Below are 22787 nucleotides of genomic sequence, written 5' to 3' on the forward strand. Positions count from 1 at the left end.
CGTTTTATTTCTCCTGAAGCCACTTTGTTGTTTGACTTGAAGTTTATTCATTTACTTTTCTCTCCTTTTTTCCTTTGGGCTTTTCCCTTCAGGGGCCACCGCAGCGAATCATCTGCCTCCATCTCACCCTGTCCTCTGCCTCCATCTCACCCTGTCCTCTGCCTCCATCTCACCCTGTCCTCTGCCTCCATCTCACCCTGTCCTCTGCCTCCATCTCACCCTGTCCTCTGCCTCCATCTCACCCTGTCCTCTGCCTCCATCTCACCCTGTCCTCTGCCTCCATCTCACCCTGTCCTCTGCCTCCTCTTCTCTCTCACCAACTAACTTCATGTCCTCTTTCACTACGTCCATACATCTTCTCTCGGGTCTTCCTCTCTAGGCCGCCTGCCTGGCAGTTCCGTTCTCAACATCCTTCTACCAATATACTCACTATCCCTCCTCTGTACTTGTTCCAAACCATCTCAGTCTGGCCTCTCCGGCTTTATCTCCAAAATATCTGACGTGCGCTGTCCCTCTGATGTACTGTACTTCCTCATCCTATCCATCCTTGTTTACTCTCAGAGAGAACCTCAACATTTTAGTCTCTGCTACCTCCAGCTCTGCTTTCTGTCTTTTCCTCAGTGTCTCTAAGCCATACAACATGGCTGGTCTCACCACCGTCTTGTACACCTTCCCTTTCATTCTCTCTTTAAACCCATTTTGACGTGAGATCAGATTCTAAAAATGTCTTCTACATCCTGACAGTTTTCTGAAAAAGCTATGTTTCTATGTCAGTCAAAAATAGCAGACCTACAAGCTCGTAGCGCGCCACTCGGTGGCGCGCTATGAGCTTGTAGATCTGCTATTTTTCAATAGCTAAAGCATAACATAATGCTAAAACCAAAAGGGGTTCCCGCCCAAAATGGGTTAAACCCCGTAATTCCAAGCTTGTGTGAGAGCAGTGATGATGACATCTGTATTGTCCATCCATATACTGTCTGGCCTATCTGTGATTCGCTGAGCCCACAAAGCAGGCTGATTGTTAAGCCTTGTTAGTTTATTATATCATATGCTAGTGTGGCGTGCCGAAAAAGGTATTTTCCTTGCTCTGTTTCTTATCGGTTCATGTATCTGATTGTTCGGGGAAAGAAGCTTTTTTTGCAGTCCATTTCCAGTGGCTTTGACTGCATGCGGCAGCATCTCAAACAGTCCCCGGTTGGGATGGCTTGAATCCTTAAAGGACCACTTTTCAAACCTATCTTCATATAATTGGTCCTCATTAATGTTCATGATAAAATAGCACAATCTTTTGTCTACAGTCTGTGTCTCATAGGAGGGCTGTGGGCAGTTCAGAAACCTGTCCACCAGTGACATCAGCCTTAGGCAATTTCTTCTTTTTTTTTAAACAAGGTTTTTGAGTGGTGCAACCACTCCTATAGACAGCTATGTGTGTGTGATTGGGTCCCTGTGTCCGAGCATGAAAATAGCGTTTGTTCACCACCAAGTGTCACTGTTGCACAGCCTAACACACAGACACACACAGGCCAGGGAGGAGGGCTTGTACAGTACAGTACAGTACAGTACAGCATCACTCACTTCAGACGGGTCTGACTTTATTTTAATTTGCCATTTTATCATGATCATTAGTGAGGACAAATTATATGAAGATTGGTTGAAAAGTGAAGAAGTGGTCCTTTAATGATTCCTTGAGCTTTACTGACACAGCGTTCATCGTACAAGTACAAACCAGGCTTAAGAATTAGATGAGTAACTTAGTGGTTACCTTTGCCCCAGGTGACTGGCCCGGCCCTGGTTATTAGCACACGAGCACACCCAAGTAGCCAGGTCAAAGGTCATAACATGTACTGTATGAGGTTCTCATTTGCTCACAACTTTCCACCCCTAATAACTCCAATGAGTTTTTACTGTCTGTATGCTGTAGCTAAAATAAACTTTGAGAGAGACTGTGTTCAGGAGGGGGGGAAAAGTTTGCTGTAAAAAAATGAGAGCTTCCGCCTGGGCCATGGCTCAGTGGCCCAGGCACCTTGGCTGGCAATCCAGTCTGGCAGTGTGCTGCGGGTTCGACTCCCGATCGCGACGGCCTTTACTGCATGTCTTTCCCCCATCTTTCTCCCCATTTCCTGTCAGCCTACTGTCTGTCCCTCCCATAAAAAAATATATATATATATATATATATATATATATAAAATAAAGGCGAAAGTCACAAAAAAAAACGTTGAAAAAAAAAAAGATGAGAGCTTCCAGCAAATGTCTTTTCATATCGAGGTATCTCCTCTGTTGTCGGGTGGAAATAACCTCACAACTTTTCTGGATTCAAATCCAAAAGTAGCAGATCTACAAGCTCGAAACGGGTTGCGTTTCGAGCTAGTAGATCTGCTACTTTGGATGATTGTGTGCGCTAAGACCTTTTGGCCATGCATGCCATTTCTTTAACCCATTCTGACCTGAGATCAGATTCTAAATTCTACATCCTGACAGTTTTTTGAAAAAGCTATGTTTCTATGTCAGTCGCTCTTCGATTTTTCAAAAATAGCAGACCTACAAGCTCGTAGCGCGCCAGCTTGTAGATCTGCTATTTTTCAATAGCTAAAGCATAACATAATGCCAACACCTTAATGCACAAACTGTTATGATCTAAAAGGGGCGAAGCTGATGGAGCACAAAATGGTGATGTGTTGATGCGTTATCTCGGGACAGTTCACTGTACATTTCCACTCTGTCTCTCGCACGACGCTCTGTAAAGTTAACGGTCGGCTTTATACTCTTGAAATTGTAGATTGTTTGTGTTCTGTAGGAGAAAACTATCGCACACCTAGCAATCAGGCGTATGCACAGGTGCGTAGGCTAGTGGACATCAAAGAAAGCAATAAGGTACACCCGCACACTGTATCTGCTCGGCACAAGAGTATTGTCTTATTTAATGAAGCAACGTTTCGGTCACTAGGGACCTTCCTCAGGCATCAGATTGTTGTTGTTATAGAGGCGTATATTTTCTGTTCACTTTTCAAAATATATTACCTTCCAAAGCTGTGAGCACAAATAATCTGACGCACGTGGTACCAGTTGTAACACTTTACTTGATGTAAAGTAAAGATACAGGTGAACAAAATGTCTTAAAAGGTTACATGGTGTGGGATAACATGCGGTAGAAAAACATGTGCTCTCTCTACTTCACTTCACAGCTTCTGACAAACTCAAACAGGACAGGAGGGTAATTTAGACATCAAAGAAAAAGGAGCACCAATCACAAACATTCAATCAAGAGCTGACCAATCTAAGCAAGGCAGTAAAAAGAGTACTCTGCTGCACTAATCAACATGAAATCAAACACTGCTGCACAGAATAGGCACAATCAAGCAAACAAGGTCATCATGACATGAATTTATAAAGTGGCTCTTACAGTTGTGTTCAAAATGGCACGATGCCACAATTCTCTAATATCGTGCTGTGGAAATGGCATGTCATATTATTTTTATTTATTATTATTTCACTTAAACACCATGGGATTACCAGGCAATTTTACGTCCACATAGGGATCTTTAAAATGTACTGTGTCAAAAGAGAAAAGGCAGACCTATGGAATGTAACTGAACAACATGCCAAAGGACTCCTATTGTTATCATGACTTAAAGACATGCCAAAGGACTCTTATTGTTATCATGACTTAAAGACATGCCAAAGGACTCCTATTGTTATCATGACTTAAAGACATGCCAAAGGACTCTTATTGTTATCATGACTTAAAGACATGCCAAAGGACTCCTATTGTTATCATGACTTAAAGACATGTCTGAGAGTCGCTCTTTGTTTATTGAGCGTAGATAATATCGGCTGATCAGCTGACAGTGACATCCTCGGCCACGCGTCGTCGCCCTCACACAGGCACAAAACGGGAAGCTGCCTATATAATAACAAACCACAAAACTTAACTGCTTTATGATAACGGCAGGAACAGAAAGTAGGCCAAGTGAGTGTCTGTCTGGTGTTCTCTCTCTCTGCCTCCTAATGACACACGTCGTGAACTGTCGTGTGAAGTTGTTCTAGAAAATGACAGATTGAGAGACAGGATGAACGCCGTGCTGTTTCTGTGCTGCTTCCAGGCCGCACTGCGTCTTGGCCACTTCCTGGAACAAGGTAAGAACTGTGAGCCACTGGTGGAATTTAACAATTACATTTACTTAACCCATTTAGGACTGAGAGCAGATACAAAGTGGTTCTCAGACTGTTTCATGTCAAGGACCCCAAAAATATTATGTAATCGGCCACCGACCCCCATTTGAAAATATGTTGTTTCAGGGACCTCAACAAAGATTCTAGTTAAAAATGTTCTCTGTGAAAGCATATATTCAAAGAATTGCACCACATTGTCACGATTTAAAAATAAATAAATAGCTAAAGTATAACATAATGCTTAAGTGAGGTACTTTTGCTTTACGGGAGCATTTCCAATTTGCAGTGATTTTACTTCTACTCCTCTACAGACTCAGAGGCAAATGTTGTACTACTTACTCCACTACATTTATTTGAAAACTTGACCTACTAGTTACAATGTGCATCTGCTAACTTGAAAAGGGACATTCTGCATAATGGATACTTTTACTAAGTATTTAGCCATTTTGATGCCAATACTTTTGGTACTTATTTTACTCGAGTACATTTTGAATTCCTGACTTTTATCTCAGACTCATAGGGTAGTATTATGCGTGTCTTAAGTACCAGGTCTTATGACTTAACTTAAGACCTGGAGGCGTGGTCAATGCTGTTTGGCCACTCAGAATAGCCAAATGGCATTGATCACGCCTCCAGGTCTTAAGTTAAGTAATAAGACCTGGTACTTAAGACACGCATAATACTGCCCATAATGTCAAACTGTTACTTTTCAGGATTCAAATTCAAAAGTAGCAGATCCGTGTGAGCTTCCAGATCTGACACTTCTGTGTGTTTTGATACTGATGATCAAGTAGGGCAGTGGTTTTCAGTCAGTGGTCCGGGGACCACCAGTGGTCCTTGAGGGGGTTCCAGGTGGTCCCCAGCTAAATGGTGGAGAGTTATAACCAAATGGACCCTTGTAGATCTTGAACTCTTGAGAGCGTTTCATTTTACACTCTTGAGAGTATACACAATTAGAGAATGTAGAATAATTGTTATTTCCGTCAACGTTTGACCTGTTATCTCTCCTAATGGTACCAACATCAATACCGCATGGATAGTGGACAAAATATTATATTATTATTTTTATTTTTTTAAATACATTTTATTCAAAGAGTATGACATCATATTATGCAAGTTTTACAGAAAGAAAATACAACTCTTTGTTTTTACATTTTCTCCCACAACTCCTTTCCCAATCCTCCCCACCCACCCACCATCTTTCCCCACGAGGCCAGACATACAAACAACATAAATTATATACAGGTATAAAACCAATAAGTTGAGTACATAACTAAGATACACAAAATATTATATTATTAACGACAAGTCTTTAGTTTTGGGTCTGAGAGGCAAATCCTCAATGGTCGTCCGTGGCTCAAATTCCGAATAAATAATGGCCCTGATATGAAAATGTTTGAATATGGAGATAAGAGGTGTCTGCCAGACCAGAGCCATAGAGTTAAGACAAGAGTTACGACATTGAGGGGGCAGAAAACAGCCTGGTCACGTGGTTCATGTACTCACACGAGCCCAATGCATTCCGTAAACTTCCGGTTGTCCCCATTCAATAGAAGTCTATGTAGAAGAGCCTGTCCCCATGAAGTGAACGGAGTTGTCGTAACTCTGTCTTAGGGCCGATTCATACTCCTATTTTAGAGCCGAATAAAAGTCGGTTCGTCGCTGTAGAGCCTACAATGTGACGTCATTTGAGGTTCGGGGGGGCGGGTACCGTCCTAAAGTCGGCTCTTCGGTGCTACTGAAAATTTCTGACGAGCCGAAATCATTTCGGCACTACAGCGCTGAAAATGCTGTAAAATAGGAGTATGAATCGGCCCTTACTCTGTCTCTGTGCCAGACGACAACGATGACGTGTTATTTCTTTTTTTTTTTTCAGTACCGCTGCGTTTCATTGGTCTGGGGGACTGGGGCGGCTTTCCGTTCCCTCCCTTCTACACGCCCCATGAGAAGGCGGTGGCGGCGGAGGCTGCGTGGCTGGCCCAGAACTCGGGCCTGGACCTGGTGCTGAGCCTGGGAGACCACTTCTACTACAACGGGGTGAAGGACGTGGACGACCCGCGCTTCAAGGCTAGTTCACACACCCCTAACCCATCCAGGACGGGAACCCCTTTTGGTGTTTTTAAGCATTATGTCATACTTTAGCTATTGAAAAATAGCAGATCTACAAGCTCATGGTGTGCCGAGTGCCGCACTGTATATCACATTACCGGTATATATGCTTGTCTCAAAGATTAACTTGAAGAGGAAGGTAAAAGCAAGCACTCGGTTGAGTATTTCCACGTCATAATGTCACGGGTGCACGGTTCTGGAAGATACAGTCCTATAGAAAATAATACCAGCACTCGCGTAGTATCCTGGAAGTGTTCTCTAGATTGACGCTGAAGAAGGCCCTCGGGCCGAAACGTCCTTACTGTTGTTTGCTGCTGGGGGGAAACAAAATAAAACTTGAATCCTTCCAGGAGACTACGTGAGTGCTGGTATGTCTCAAAGATTAAGCCATGCATGTCTAAGTACAAACGGCTTGTACAGTGAAACTGCGAGTTGAGGTCTGACTGATGCAGAAGTAAGCAATATGGAACAGGAACTGACAGACGCGGTGCAAACAGTATCTAGAATAATGGAGGTAGGAGAGGCTGCAAGTTGGAGAGTCATCAAGCTGTCAACCTTATCTCTTTGTATCTTGTCAGTGGTCAGCGCTTGGCAGCTGTTTTGAATAGAAAATGATCTATTTGGAACTCCCAAAGCCCTCAGCACTATATAGTACAAAGCAGAAATGAAATACCGGTCCTCGCATAATGTTATCTACAGAATGTGGTCTGTTGGGATGTGCGTGATGCAACATTTGTGGCAGTTGGACAAGTTGTGTTGCTGTAGCTGCAACACGTTCTAAGAGACAGAGGGCAATCAGGGCATGTTTGGTCATTCAACTGATTTCACCCTGAGGCCAGAGAGAAGAGAGAGAGCCTTCCAATCCAGTGGAACCACCGCCCCCTTGTGGCAGGAAAAGTGACTGTGAAACTAGAACTTTTATGTCAACATGAATCCATGTTCTGACCTCTGAGCCGTGATGGAAGCTTAAAAGTAGCAATACCACAATATAAAAAATATTCAATACAATACTCGATACAATACAATTGTGAAAGGCAATCGGGTGAATGTGCTTGGCTACTTTCCACCACTGTCTCATTGATTGATTGATTCGAAGACTGTAGTTCCATTTGCAAATTGCAGACAGGTTAGGGTCACACACTTTTTGATCGCTGTTGGTAGGGCATTCGCAATTCGCATTCCACATTTTGGTGATATAGAATATGTGGACAACGAAACCTTAAGACACACCTTTTTTGCATTGCTTTTACTTATGTCATTGCATGTCTCCTGTTTTTGTTTGTTCTTTTTTCTACTATTACAATGTAGTTGTAGTAGCTTTATTATTGTATTTGCATTTTGATTGTTTTTTTTTCTGTTTTTGTTCTTGTGAAGCACTTTGAACCATATCCATCCATCTCTCTCTCTCTCTCTCTCTCTCTCTCTCTCTCTCTCTCTCTCTCTCTCTAGGACAACAAAGCTATAGAAATATGGACATAAGTTTCCTTCAGTGTATTATAGGGGTGTAACGATATAGTAACTGCATCGAAAAATCGATTTTTAATTTCAAGAATCGAAGTATATTGCAATGTAAACGGCAACATTGACTTTGTATCGTATCTTATCGTTTTGCAATGCAAATAATCGGTATCGAATCGTTTTGCAATGCAAACAATTGATTGTATCAATAGTACTTCTACGTTGTATTTATAGTAGGGGAGCCTATCACTTTCCGTGATTTTGGAATGTTAATTTTTGGAGACAGGTATATCTTGATTCTTGGGGTTACCAGAATGCCAAAAAAACATGTCTCCAATTTTTTACGTCAGGTTTAGCATGTTTAATTAGCATAATTAGCTAATAAATTGTCAAAAACGGAAATGGCAATAACTTTGCTTCTAGGTAACTTATAAAGGTGATCTAAGAGTCTGAGTCCATGTTTGTGATGTCCAGAAATGCATCTGTTACCATTGTGAAGTCATACAAGCTTTCCTAATTAGCATAATTCCCATAAATTATGCAAAAACGAGGTGAACATCAGCAAATTGCTGCATGTTTTACTTTTAGTCAACTTTGAAAGCTTCTCACAGACTCCATGTGTATGTTTACAACTCCAGGAATAATTATCATCCTATGAATAAATCATGCAACCTTTTGTCTATGTAATAATTATGTAATAATCACACCAAAACCAGAAATAGCTATATTTCGTTGCTTTAAGTTAATTAATAAATGTGATCTTACAGACAGTAAGTCTGTTTGCATGTCTAGAAAATATTCTCTTTCCATAACTAGGATATGCAACCTTTCCATTATTAGCTTTATATATATATATATATATATATATATATATATATATATATATATATATATATATATCCCTCATAAAATAAAGAACAATATGAGAAATGGTCACAGAATTATCACATGATTTTTATTCTAATATTTACAGAAAGTTTTGAAAACACATTTAATTGAAGGGTCTTCGTCATCGTCAATCCCCAACAGATGTGCCTTGTTTACATTACCACACACCTCTAATCATCGGCCCTACACATGCACATCTCAGAGCAGTTCAAATTTTGAGATCGACAAGAACAATGTGATATGCACTGTGATTTCTTGCAGACACATTTTATCAGTTGGGTAATGGTGGCTGGGCCGTGGGTATCCCGTGTTGTGACTGGCACCAGTTGATCTCCCTCAGCCTCCCATCCATTTTTAGTTTCTGGTGGCATCTGTGGGTTAGGTACGTGGTCCTGATCCCATACCATTGCCTGATAATATGCATGGGTAATGGCTTGATTTAATGCTGCTTGTGTAGGTGGCAGCTTCTCGGCTTCTAATTGTTTCTTTGTGAATAACCTCCACCTGAGCTCGGATTTGTACCGGGCTCGTACAGCTGGCAAACAAATGCTTCAATCTTTTTTGACAGTTGTACCCTTCCAGCTAAGAGTGTAACTGTCATAGATGGAATGGCATTGGTACAGGCAATGGGAAAGCCACCATGGATCAAGACATGTTCCCAGTAAGCTGACCACTCCATAGCCACACTGGACAGGAAGACCAAAGAACATAGTGAGATCCATGTAGTATTTGACCGACGCCAGGGTGGAAAGCCCCTGGCCCCTACCACTTATCATGTGGAAGACAACACACCGATAGGGAAGTGTCAGAAAAACAGTTCTTGTCAGGTATCAGCACCAAAGATGAGCTGACTGTCTTATCTTGCTAAGAAAGCCCTCCAACACTTCCAGGTGAAACCCAATGTTTTTATAATCACGTCAAGGCAGGCTGTCCACTCAAACTCTATCGATGTAAAACATCTCCACAGCGTACAGGAAGAGGCTGACACAAGGATAATCCTGCACAGCCTGGATGCTGTCCGAAGAGGGGCAACACAGCTCTACATTGAGTCCCCTGACACTGATGTCTTTGTTCTTACAATACGACGGTACCATCAGCTGTGCAAAGACATCTATTTCATCACCGGTGTGGGGAACAAAAAACGTATCATCGCTGGAGCCAGTAGTGCAGGCACTGGGTAAAACGAGGACTTCAGCCTTACCAGGGTTCCATGCCGTCTCTGGAGCTGATCAGACAGCTCCAGGGAATTTAACCTGTTGGCCAGGTCTAAACAGGTGTCCTGTGGAGGTGGTATCTGCAGTTGCTACTGTATATACTATGAGCTACAAAAAGGCTCAGTTCTGACGCAGCACGTACCTAACCCACAGATGCCACCAGCAACTGAATATGGATGGGAGGCTGAGGGAGCTCAACTGGTGCCAGTCACAACACGGGATACCCACGGGCCAGCCACCATTACCCAACTGATCAAATGTGTCTGCAAGAAATCACAGTGCATATCACATTGTTCTTGTCGATCTAAAATTTGAACTGCTCTGAGATGTGCATGTGTGGGGCAGATGATTAGAGGTGTGTGGTAAGCAAGGCACATCTGTTGGGGATTGACGATGACGACGAAGATGGAGACCCTTCAATTTTCAAAACTTTCTGTAAATATTAGAATAAACAATTCTGTGACCATTTCCCATATTGTTCTTTCTTGCGACTGCAGGTCGCCTTTAGGAAATTATGGACGGGCCTGCCCCAAAGTTATTAGTTCTCAACAGGCCCGAAAATTAAATTAGATCTCTATATGGAGCTGACCTGTTCTGACATTCCATATGTTGATCTGACCTCATCAAACCCTGTACACTCAAGACACGCTCCATATATGGCCAGTTCAGAATACATTCCATATGTTGATCTGGCCCCCCATGCCAAAGCACCAGCACTCGCCCAGCAGTCTGTCATGACCCAGGCAGATATGTTGATCTGACCCCCCATTCCAAAGCACCAGCACTCACCCAGCCCTTTAGTGCGAGGTCGCTTCTAATATTTTCTAGACATGCAAACAGACTTACACTGTCTGTAAGATCATGCGTATTAATTAACTTAAAGCAAAGAAATACAGCTATTTCTGGTTTTGGTGTGATTATTACATAATTATTACATAGACAAAAGGTTGCATGATTTATTCATAGGATGATAATTATTCCTGGAGTTGTAAACATACACTTGAAGTCTGTGAGAAGCTTTCAAAGTTGACTAAAAGTAAAACATGCAGCAATTTGCTGATGTTCACCTCGTTTTTGCATAATGTATGGCAATTATGCTAATTAGGAAAGGTTGTATGACTTCACAATGGTAACAGATGAATATCTGGACATCACAAACATGGACTCAGACTCTTAGATCACCTTTATAAGTTACCTAGAAGCAAAGTTATTGCCATTTCCGTTTTTGACAATTTATTAGCTAATTATGCTAATTAAACATGCTAAACCTGACATAAAAAATTGGAGACATGTTTTTTTGGCATTCTGGTAACCCCAAGAATCAAGATATACCTGTCTCCAAAAATTAACATTCCAAAATCACGGGCATCAAAATTGTATTGATAGGCTCCCCTACTATTAGCAATTTCAAGAAGAAAAAGGGGTTTAATTACTTTTCCATTCAATATCGCTACACTTCTATCTACCGATACATGTGTGTATTCTGTGTTCATGTCAAGCTGTGTTCAAATATAATGATGTATTTGCCAGAGAATCACTGCATTAGCATACATTCTTAACTCACGTTTCCTCCACAACAGCAAACATTTGAGGATGTTTTCTTTCACCCGTCACTGCTCGACGTCCCCTGGCACCTGGTTGGAGGGAACCACGACCACCGAGGCAACATCTCTGCACAGATCGCTTACTCCGACAGATCGCACAGATGGTACACATTTTGTTTATTTTGTTTATTTGTCACTATTTGAACTATTAGGCACTATTTGAACTGTGTGCTTTAACCCATTTTGACCTGAGATCAGATTCAAAAAATGTCTTCTACATCCTGACAGTTTTCTGAAAAAGCTATGTTTCTATGTCAGTGGTTCTTCGATTTTTCTAAAATAGCAGACCTACAAGCTCGTAGCGCACCACTCGGTGGCACGCTATGAGCTTGTAGATCTGCTATTTTTCAATAGCTAAAGCATAACATAATGCTAACACCAAAAGTTCTTACACTTTTTCGTGACAACAAGGACACCCCCTCTGAAAAGGTTTTGTGCCAGGGACCCCCAGAAGAGAAGATGTATGTGTAAGCCATGTAAAAAATAAATCAAAATTATTCAAAACTTTCCGAAGTTCCAAACGTTTTGATATTAAAAAAAGCATAAATAAAAATAGCAGATGTACAAGCTCACACCATTTTGAGCTTGTGGTTTGGCTATTTTCACAATAGTGTTCCGTGGAACTGGAGTCAAACTAATGTGTATGCAATGCTGCCTAATGCTTGTCGGGTCAAGTTAAAAAAATATGATTCTTTTTGGGGGGGGTCACAGAACTGAAAGGTTTGGGGAACCCATGTAACTAATGTGATTTGCTTGGTAGGAACTTTTTCATGAATTAATGCCAAATTAACTTAAGTTATTTCTTGATTAAATGAAAGAAAAATCTTAAATTCCATAAATTAGAAAACAACTGTTTGTAGGAGCAGTGACAATAGCAGATCTACAAGCTCACAACGCGGCACAAAGCGACACATTGTGAGCTTGTAGATCTGCTATTTTGACTAGTTTGGGTCCCGAGGGTATGTCTTAATTTCTCTTTTGGGTCACGCAGGCTAAAAGGTTTGGGAACCACTGCTCTACTGTAACTAAACCTACATGTGTTTTGCTTGGTAGGAACTACCCAGCCCTCTTACTATTATAACAAGTAAGACGCGTGAATGCGGGAAACGAACGCAGCTGTTGTGGCAGTCTGACACACACATAGCTTATTTTTCTTTTTTGTAATGTTTTTTTTTTTTTTTTTTTTTTTTTTTCATTTTTTGTGCGTGTATGTGTGTGTTTTTGTGTGGGATACAGCTGCGCCCTCTGGTGGCGGGCGGGTGGTGTTACAGCGTGACACACACAGAGACATGTTCTGCTGGGTGTCATAGTAAAGGCTCACTGGCGTTCGCAACTAAACCTACATGTGTTTTGCTTGGTAGGAACTACCCAGCCCTCTACTACGACCTGCTGTTCAGCGTTCCACACACCAACGTGACGCTGGCCGTCCTGATGATTGACACCGTGACGCTGTGTGGTAACACCTACGATGAGCTTCAACCTGAAGGACCGCGGGACGCCAACGCAGCGGAGAAGCAGTGGCGATGGATCAGAGAGACGCTGGAAAACAGCAGGTTAGATCATACATGGGCAACTGGCGGCCCCCCAACCTTCACTTAATGTGGCTCTCAGGTTAATATCAGAATACTGATATGTTATTGATTTCAGCTGTTACAATTCCAAACATGCAAACATGACCTGCTTTACTTCAGTCTAAATCAGTAGCTTAATGAGTAGTATTAAAATGTCTGTCTTTTTTATGTCATATGTATTTGTAATTAGCTCATAAAGTTAACATAACTATAATTGAATGCATTTGATATTAAATACAAATGTTACTTTTCATGATTCCAATTTAAAAATGGCAAAAAATTATTCAGGATTTCTATTCAAATAATAGCAAAAATAGCTGATCTACAAGCTCAAAACGTGTCTCACTGTGACGCGTTTTGACCTTGTAGATCGTCTATTTTTGCTACGACCGTAATATGCAATGTGGCCCTCCTGGAGTGAGTGTGGAAATATAGTGGCCCTCTGGAGTGAGTGAAAATATATTGGCCCTCTGGAGTGAGTGAAAATATATTGGCCCTCTGGAGTGAGTGTGGAAATATAGTGGCCCTCTGGAGTGAGTGTGGAAATATAGTGGCCCTCTGGAGTGAGTGAAAATATAGTGGCCCTCTGGAGTGAGTGTGGAAATATAGTGGCCCTCTGGAGTGAGTGAAAATATAGTGGCCCTCTGGAGTGAGTGTGGAAATATAGTGGCCCTCTGGAGTGAGTGTGGAAATATAGTGGCCCTCTGGAGTGAGTGAAAATATATTGGCCCTCTGGAGTGAGTGTGGAAATATATTGGCCCTCTGGAGTGAGTGTGGAAATATAGTGGCCCTCTGGAGTGAGTGTGGAAATATAGTGGCCCCCTGGATTGAGTGTGGAAATATAGTGGCCCTCTGGAGTGAGTGTGGAAATATAGTGGCCCTCTGGATTGAGTGTGGAAATATAGTGGCCCTCTGGATTGAGTGTGGAAATATAGTGGCCCTCTGGAGTGAGTGTGGAAATATAGTGGCCCTCTGGATTGAGTGTGGAAATATAGTGGCCCTCTGGAGTGAGTGTGGAAATAATCCGAAATATAGTGGCCCTCTGGAGTGAGTGTGGAAATATAGTGGCCCCCTGGATTGAGTGTGGAAATATAGTGGCCCTCTGGAGTGAGTGTGGAAATATAGTGGCCCTCTGGATTGAGTGTGGAAATATAGTGGCCCTCTGGATTGAGTGTGGAAATATAGTGGCCCTCTGGATTGAGTGTGGAAATATAGTGGCCCTCTGGATTGAGTGTGGAAATATAGTGGCCCTCTGGAGTGAGTGTGGAAATAATCCGAAATATAGTGGACCTATGGAGTGAGTGTGGAAATATAGTGGACCTATGGAGTGAGTGTGGAAATATAGTGGACCTATGTAGTGAGTGTGGAAATATAGTGGACCTATGGAGTGAGTGTGGAAATATAGTGGACCTATGGAGTGAGTGTGGAAATATAGTGGACCTATGGAGTGAGTGTGGAAATATAGTGGACCTCTGGAGTGAGTGTGGAAATACAGTGGACCTCTCCATCATCAAAGTTGCCCACCCCTGCAATACAGTACAGTACAATGGATCAGAGACACAGTGGCAAACACTGAACAGATGTTTAGGACTATACCGGTGCCACTAGGTGGCAGCAGAGACTCAATGTAAGTACTGCAAAATATTAAAGGGACATTTGGTTCCCTTTCAAACATGTTTGGGGGACTTTTTATCGTCTACTCTGGCTTTGATTCAGTATTTATAGATATTTGATAATTTTATCAGATGTTCCCCTTCCTACTGTATATAAACAACCTGTAACTTCAAACTCCATATTAACCATGTTAGATTGATTTTTCATTGATGTGTTTGTGTTGTAGTGTGTTAATGTGTTGTATTAATATAGTTCCAAGTTCAGTGGGTTTGTATAGGAACTAGGAAGGGGGCGTGTCTGAATTCATATCAAATTAATCTAAATACTCAATCAAGGTACTTAACCACTTTAGAAATTACTTTTGTTCGATGGGCGGCTGGCACGCGAGAGAGACTCTGCGTAGAGTCGCTGCTTCCTCGCCTGGAAAGGAGCCAGCTTAGGTGGTTTGGGCATCTGGTTAGGATGCCTCTCGGGCGTCTCCCTAGGGAGGTCCTCGAGGCACGTCCCACTGGGAGGAGACCCCCAGGGCAGACCAAGGCGCAGTTGGAGGAAATACATCGACTCACTGGCCTTGGAACGCCTCGGGATCCCCCAGGAGGAAGTCACTAATGTTGCTCTGGAGAGGGAAGTCTGGAGCACTCTGTTGGAGCTGTTGCCCCCGCGACCAGACTACGGATAAACGGTTGAAGATGGATAAATGGATGGTAAAGAAAAATGTGAAAGATTAGCAGATCTACAAGCTCACACAGTGAGCTATTCATAATACCACAAAACACATGGGGCTCAAGTCGTTAAAAGCCAAAGTAGTTCAACATACAGTATTGGACATTGCATTACATAAAACTTCAGGCATTTACACCTCTGCTGAAGTTAGAGTTAACTTGAATGTTGTACTTCACTAGTGAGTGATGATGGTAGAATAAACAATGCATTCCAGTATCTGGAATGTTCACCTGTCATCTGTCAATGAGAAGCTGCATCGTTTGGGGATTAGAATCAGAGCCAAACTTAATGAGGAGGAGTCTGTAACAATGTGAGCTTTGTTCTGTGTGGTTGGTACCTTGACAACACTGACATGTCAGCACACCAGCTCTAATGTGGTCTAAGACAGGGGTAGGCAACCTTAGGCACGGGTGCCAACATTGGCACAGGAGGTAGAGCAGGTCGTCCAATGATCCATGGGTCGGCGGTTCGAATCCCGGCTCCTCCTGTCTACATGTCGAAGTGTCCTTGGGCAAGACACTGAACCCCAAATTGCTCCCGATGTGCTGGTTGGTACCTTCCATGGCTTCCGCAGCAATCTGTGTGTGAATGGGTGAATGTAATGCACTATGTAAAGCGCCTTGGATAAAGGCGCTATATAAATGCACCATTTACCATTACATCCATTTACAGTTGGAGATATTGGATATGTATTTATATATATATATATATATATATATATATATATATATATATATATACACACACACACACACACACACACAAGCGTACAAGCGTATTACTGGTATTGGAGCAGATGAGTGCAGGTTTATTCTTTTTCTGAAATCAGATATTGGAGAACATGCACCCTGTTAGGGTGCGGCATGCATGTGGGAACAATGCTGCTGTCGCAGTGCCACACTTGGCTCTCATTTATGTCCTCATTTCTCAACGTCAACCTGTGTCCCCCACACAAAACGTCAACCTGTGTCCCCCACACCACACAAAACGTCAACCTGTGTCCACCACACCACACAAAACGTCAACCTGTGTCCCCCACACAAAACGTCAAACGTCAACCTGTGTCCCCCACACCACACAAAACGTCAACCTGTGTCCACCACACCACACAAAACGTCAACCTGTGTCCCCCACACAAAACGTCAACCTGTGTCTCCCACACCACACAAAACGTCAACCTGTGTCCCCCACACAAAACGTCAACCTGTGTCCCCCACACAAAACGTCAACCTGTGTCCCCCACACAAAACGTCAACCTGTGTCCCCCACACAAAACGTCAACCTGTGTCCCCCACACAAAATGTCAACCTGTGTCCCCCACACCACACAAAACGTCAACCTGTGTCCCCCACACAAAACGTCAACCTGTGTCCCCCACACAAAATGTCAACCTGTGTCCCCCACACCACACAAAACGTCAACCTGTGTCCCCCACACCACACAAAACGTCAACCTGTGTCCCCCACACCACACAAAACGTCAACCTGTGTCCCCCACACCACACAAAACGTCAACCTGTGTCCCCCACAAAACGTCAACCTGTGTCCCCCACACAAAACGTCAACCTGTGTCCCCCACAAAACGTCAACCTGTGTCCCCCACACAAAACGTCAACCTGTGTCCCCCACACCACACAAAACGTCAACCTGTGTCCCCCACACCACACACAACGTCAGCCTGTGTCCCCCACACAAAACGTCAACCTGTGTCCCCCACAAAACGTCAACCTGTGTCCCCCACACAAAACGTCAACCTGTGTCCCCCACACAAAACGTCAACCTGTGTCCCCCACACAAAACGTCAACCTGTGTCCCCCACACAAAACGTCAACCTGTGTCCCCCACACAAAACGTCAACCTGTGGCCCCCACACAAAACGTCAACCTGTGGCCCCCACACAAAACGTCAACCTGTGGCCCCCACACAAAACGTCAACCTGTGTCCCCCACACACAACGTCAACCTGTGGCCCCCACACACAACGTCAACCTGTGTCCCCCACACAACGTCAACCTGTGTCCCCCACACAAAACGTCAACCTGTGTCCCCCACACACAACGTCAACCTGTGTCCCCCACACAACGTCAACCTGTGTCCCCCACACAAAACGTCAACCTGTGGCCCCCACACAAAACGTCAACCTGTGGCCCCCACACAAAACGTCAACCTGTGTCCCCCACACAAAACGTCAACCTGTGTCCCCCACACACAACGTCAACCTGTGTCCCCCACACAACGTCAACCTGTGTCCCCCACACCACACAAAACGTCAACCTGTGTCCCCCACACAAAACGTCAACCTGTGTCCCCCACACAAAACGTCAACCTGTGTCCCCCACACAAGCGGCCATAGCTGAATGGGTAGAGTAGACCGCAGGGTTCGATTTCCAGTCCAAGCAATGTTTTGAAGTGTCTCTGAACACGTAAACAGAACAAGACACTTCATAACCCCCACTTGTCCCCATTCGCTCAAGTCTGATCACTTGGCCAGCAATCGGCTGGGTGAAGCCTAAAAACTGAATTTCTGATCAAATAGGGTAGAGAGATACACAATATTGAAATTATGATCAATTATTTGCAGCCAGGTTCATGTCGGCCAATACCGATATATTACATTATATTCTCGATCTATAAAAGCGCCAAGTCTCTGTTTGTCTGTCTGTCCACACAACTCAGGAACCGTTCTCCTCGCCGACTTCAAAGTCGACACACGCGTTCCACACCCCCACAGGGAGTGCAGTGCCCGGTGTCGAGTCGGTCGGATACACCAGAAGCCTCTGCCCGGGCAGGTTATATTGTACGCACTCTAACAGACAGATTGGTTCAAATTACATTATATCCACCAAACGGTAAGTTTGAGTGGATATAAAAAAATTAATGCCCAATCAACAATGATCAACAATGAATTGAAATTGTAGTTAAAAGTGTTGGCTCACATAGTTCACCTCCACCATCTAATACAGGGGTTTTCAACTGATTATGAACCAGGGACCACCACCCTGATTGAGAATCAACCTGGGGACCACTGTTGTGTATGGAAGGGGGATATGCATGGCGTGGTGTGTGGGACAAAAAGGACCTACGTGTATAAACTCACGTTGCTGTCTGACCGAGCAGACACATGCCATTGATTATGGACACATTTCCTAATAATGGTGACTCAAACAGGCAATCCGGTACAGTTTTCTCGTGAAATTATAACCCCCTTTTCTGTGGAAGTTCTTTACAGCCAACTTCCCAGTAAATGACAACATTGATGGGTCATAAATCGTACGTCACCAGGTAATTTACTGCATTGTTTCTCGACTAGTGGTCAATGAAATAAAATACAAATCTTCACTTTCACTACATTACTAAATGCATGGTGGTCATTGGTCAGGGACCACATGAAGGTCCACGGACCACCAGTTGAAAACCCATGATCTAATATGATACCTTTTAGCTAAATATGTTACACCTGATCATGATTCGTGGTTTGCACAGTAACGCCAAAAGTCTTCTTTAAACACCCAATACTTAATCATGAGAGCGTCACAGCTCACAGGAATCATTGGAATGTCACATGCAAGTGTTTCAGAAACTAAATTTTTTGGGATCCTGAATAAAATAAAAAATAACCTAGAATCTACCACGTTCTTGGTTGCAGATTCTAACCACAGTTCTTTGCTTTCTTTCCCTCCTCGAGCGTGAAAGAATGTAATCTGGGGTCAGTACTAGTCATTTATAGCACAGCGGTAATCCTTTTGTTTGTGGTTTCACCAAACTGGAGTCACGGACAAACGGACCCACAGGCACAACGTGTACGCAGAACGCACCGTGTTCTCCTGCCTGCTGTGTGAAACGGACGAGGCACAGAGTGGGTCAGGTAGGTGTGTGTGTGTGTGTGTGTGTGTGTGTGTGTGTGTGTGTGTGTGTGTGTGTGTGTGTGTGTGTGTGTGTGTGTGTGTGTGTGTGTGTGTGTGTGTGTGTGTGTGTGTGTGTGTGTGTGTGTGTGTGTGTGTGTGTGTGTGTGTGTGTGTGTCAACAGTAACACTTAAAGAGTTAAGTCTTAAAAAGACAAAAGAGTGGCTGCACACACTGATAGCCAAAGAGCCGATTATTTATTAGGATGCAGATTAAAAACCAACGTTTCGGCAGTACAACTGCCTTCCTCAGGGTAGTTGTACTGAAACCAACGTTTCTTCAGGGCAGTTGTACTGCCGAAACGTTGGTTTTTACTCTGCATCCTAATAAATAACCGGCTCTTTGGCTATCAGTGTGTGCAGCCACTCTTTTGTCTTTTTAAGACCTAACTCTTTAGATGTTTCTGCCGTGAGCTGGCACCACTACTAAGACTGGTGTGCGTTTAGCATCCTCCTGCACAGTGCCAACAGTAACACACCACGTCTCCAGTGTGTTGTGTTGTGTTGGACCAGAGTGTGTAACAATGTTATCCATCTGGATTCTGGAACCGGTTTTATGGCTTAAAACAAAATCTGTGTGCTGACATATTATAACCCTGAGAACCGGTTGAAGCCTGTTTTTTTTTTTTGGGTCTATTCCCTGTTTGCTTGTTTTTGCAGTATATGGCTTTGACACCCTTTGGTTTTTTTAAAGATTTGTTTTGGGCTTTTTGCCTTTTTTGATAGTTAGGCTACAAGTGAAGATAGACAAGGAAGAGGGAGAGAGAGAAGGGGAGAGACCTGCATGTGTGCAAAGGTCATCATGAGCAGGACTCGAACATGCGACGCGCTGTCAGGCTAGAGCCTATATATGTGGCATACGCCTGGACCACTAGGCCAGCGGGCGCCCTTGACACCCTTTGTAATTGTAATCATATACTATGTCAATATGTTGGCTAATTGTTATCAGTAATCATGACATTGGTAATCAGGTATAATCATGTATTTCTACTATGTTGCCGAGTACATTTTCTTGACTAAGAAACAACTTCAGATGACTAAATGGGACTAAAGCTAAATGCTGTGTTATTCAAAAGTACCCTGTATTCCTAAACTTATTTGCCATTTTTTTTACAATTTTGAAAAACCTTTTAAAATAGTTCAACTAGCCGATCTACATTGACACGTTGTGAGCTTGTACATTGGGCTGGGTGTGATCGAGCTGGGTTTTCTTTTTTTCTTTTGTTTTCCTAAAATAAATGTATCCCACGATTTTGCAACCCATTTTATCACCCAGTGTCAATTATCTAATCATCTAATGTAATCCTGGGCGCTACACTTCCTCTGCCAACCTGGGGAGGGCAGCGGACTGACCTCATGCTCCCTTCTATGCATGATGAGTCCAAGCCACTTCTTTTCACCTGACGGGGGGGGGGGGGGGGGGGGGTTCCCCAGCCAGACGTAGCGCGTGGAAGGAACAAGTTATTCCGACCAGTTCCTTTCCCCTCCATCAGGCGCCCCGGCTGGCCAGGGAGAGGTAGTTTAGAGACCAGGATTACTGCATGTTTTTGTGAGGGTACCTACAGTACCTACCCTAGGGTTGGGTTTTCTAAAAGGTGACAACAATGTGTTCAACAACAGGTCCCAGTATGTGGTGGTGGCGGGACACTACCCCGTGTGGTCCATCGGTCACCACGGTCCGACCCACTGCCTGGTGGAGCGCCTCAGGCCAATGCTGAAGAAGTACGCCGTCACCGTCTACCTGAGTGGCCACGACCACGACCTGCAGGTGTGTGTGTGTGTGTGTGTGTGTGTGTGTGTGTGTGTGTGTGTGTGTGTGTGTGTGTGTGTGTGTGTGTGTGTGTGTGTGTGTGTGTGTGTGTGTGTGTGTGTGTGTGTGTGTGTGTGTGTGTGTGTGTGTGTGTGTGTGTGTGTGTGTGTGTGTGTGTGTGTGCCAGCCAACCAGGGGTCACCAACATGACCCCTGGTTGGCGGCAAAGACTTGGTCATGTCCGTGGGAAATTTTAGATTTTCTGTTTTACACACCATTATAAGGTTCTTATTTTGATCAGAACACCCACTTACTGAATGCCAAGTCTCCAGGTTTTCTTCAGAATATATATGGCAATTAATTATTATCACACTGACATAATTATTAGGAGTCCAACTAGTACTAGTGGTTCTCAAATGTTTTATTTGCAAGGACCCCCTTAACTCTTGAGAGTGTTCAAACGGAACCGTAAGGGTCCGTTATTGGCTCCATTTGAACACTCATTGTGTATGTCCGTGGCAAAAACATCATGTTGACAAAAATGTCGACCACAAGCCAACACGGTGCCAACTAGAGACTGGACTGTATACCACGTGTTGTATTCTCACCTCCTGGTTCAAATGCTATTTTTTTTTTCCAATCTTTTTTTTTCTTCATTTTTGCACAAACTGATACAGGACTCACATACTGTACACAGACAGACTAACACATAGACATTCCTACATACATTATCTCAGTATAGCTTAGCCTCGGTCCCAGGCTTACTTATCTGCGAAAAGAAAAGCCTTGTCACAATGTAAGGCAGAGAAGCTATCGGCAGATGTATCCTCCGGAACATCCGTCAGATGTATTTCCCCCGGATACGACCAACACTTGTTTCATTCGCGGAGAATGTAAACTGATTTGTAAAGCATCAACGTAATTTCCTTGGGCGATACTTCCGCTAAAATCCCGCAACTTCAGCTGATAGTCTTTTCAGCGCAGGTCTTGCCCAGGGTGAGTATAGCTGCATTCCGTGCGTTGATCACGGCTTCTGTTTTGACAGCGACAGAGTGAAACTAGAAATGCACTCTGTTGAGGTGCCAACCTGCGCCTTGCACACAAGTAGGCCAAGTACTGGCCTACCGCGCCACGAGCTTGTAGATCCGCTATTCTTTGAAAAAGCTTGAAAATGTTGCGCAAATCTTTGAATATATATTCTTTCAGAGCTTGTTTTTTTAACTCTTCTTGGGGGTCCCTGGAACAACATATTTTCAGATTGGGGTCCCGGCCAAATTCCATCTAAGTTTGGGGTTCCTTCACAGGAAATAGTTTGAGCACCACTGACATAGAAACATAGGTTTTTCAGAAAGCTGTCATGAATTAGAAGATATTTTTTAAATTTTGACCTTGGTCCTACAAGGTTTATAACCCCTGCCGTATGCCGCTCCCCTCCCACAGTTCATCAGGGAGGACGATGGGAGCTCGTACGTGGTGAGCGGGAGCGGCGTGGACAGCGACCCGTCCAGCCGCCACGCGGACAGCGTCCCTCGCTCCTGGCAGCTCTTCTCCAGCCCGGCCAACCGCACGTCCGGAGGACTGGCCTACTTTGAGGTCACGGAGCAGCAGATGACCGTCAGCTTCCTGCAGACCGACGGCAAGTGTGTCTACCAGGCACAGCTGGCCAAGCGGAGCCTCTGAGATATTGTTATTTTGTTAAAAAAAGATTATCCCACAATTTAGTAATCCAGTTTTTCACCCAGTGTCAATTATCTAATGTAATTCTGGGCTCTACACTCCCTCTGCC

General features: G+C 43.7%; 2 protein-coding genes across 2 annotated transcripts in view; both read left to right on the forward strand.

Moving 5' to 3' along the window:
- Positions 1-22787, forward strand: part of sugct (succinyl-CoA:glutarate-CoA transferase) — a 556340-nt gene that overhangs the window by 349563 nt on the left and 183990 nt on the right. The window lies entirely within an intron of this gene.
- LOC306913296 (tartrate-resistant acid phosphatase type 5-like) lies at positions 4037-22681 on the forward strand (the record flags this gene model as incomplete). The annotated part of the gene is made up of 6 exons (XM_079489887.1): positions 4037-4134; positions 6047-6237; positions 11420-11547; positions 12805-12996; positions 20872-21019; positions 22442-22681. Exons 1-6 carry the CDS (start codon positions 4068-4070, stop codon positions 22679-22681), a joined length of 966 nt encoding a protein of 321 aa, XP_079346013.1. The 5' UTR covers positions 4037-4067.

Source organism: Electrona antarctica (assembly GCF_951216825.1).
Source record: "Electrona antarctica genome assembly, chromosome: 20".
In the NCBI taxonomy this organism is placed as follows: domain Eukaryota; kingdom Metazoa; phylum Chordata; class Actinopteri; order Myctophiformes; family Myctophidae; genus Electrona; species Electrona antarctica.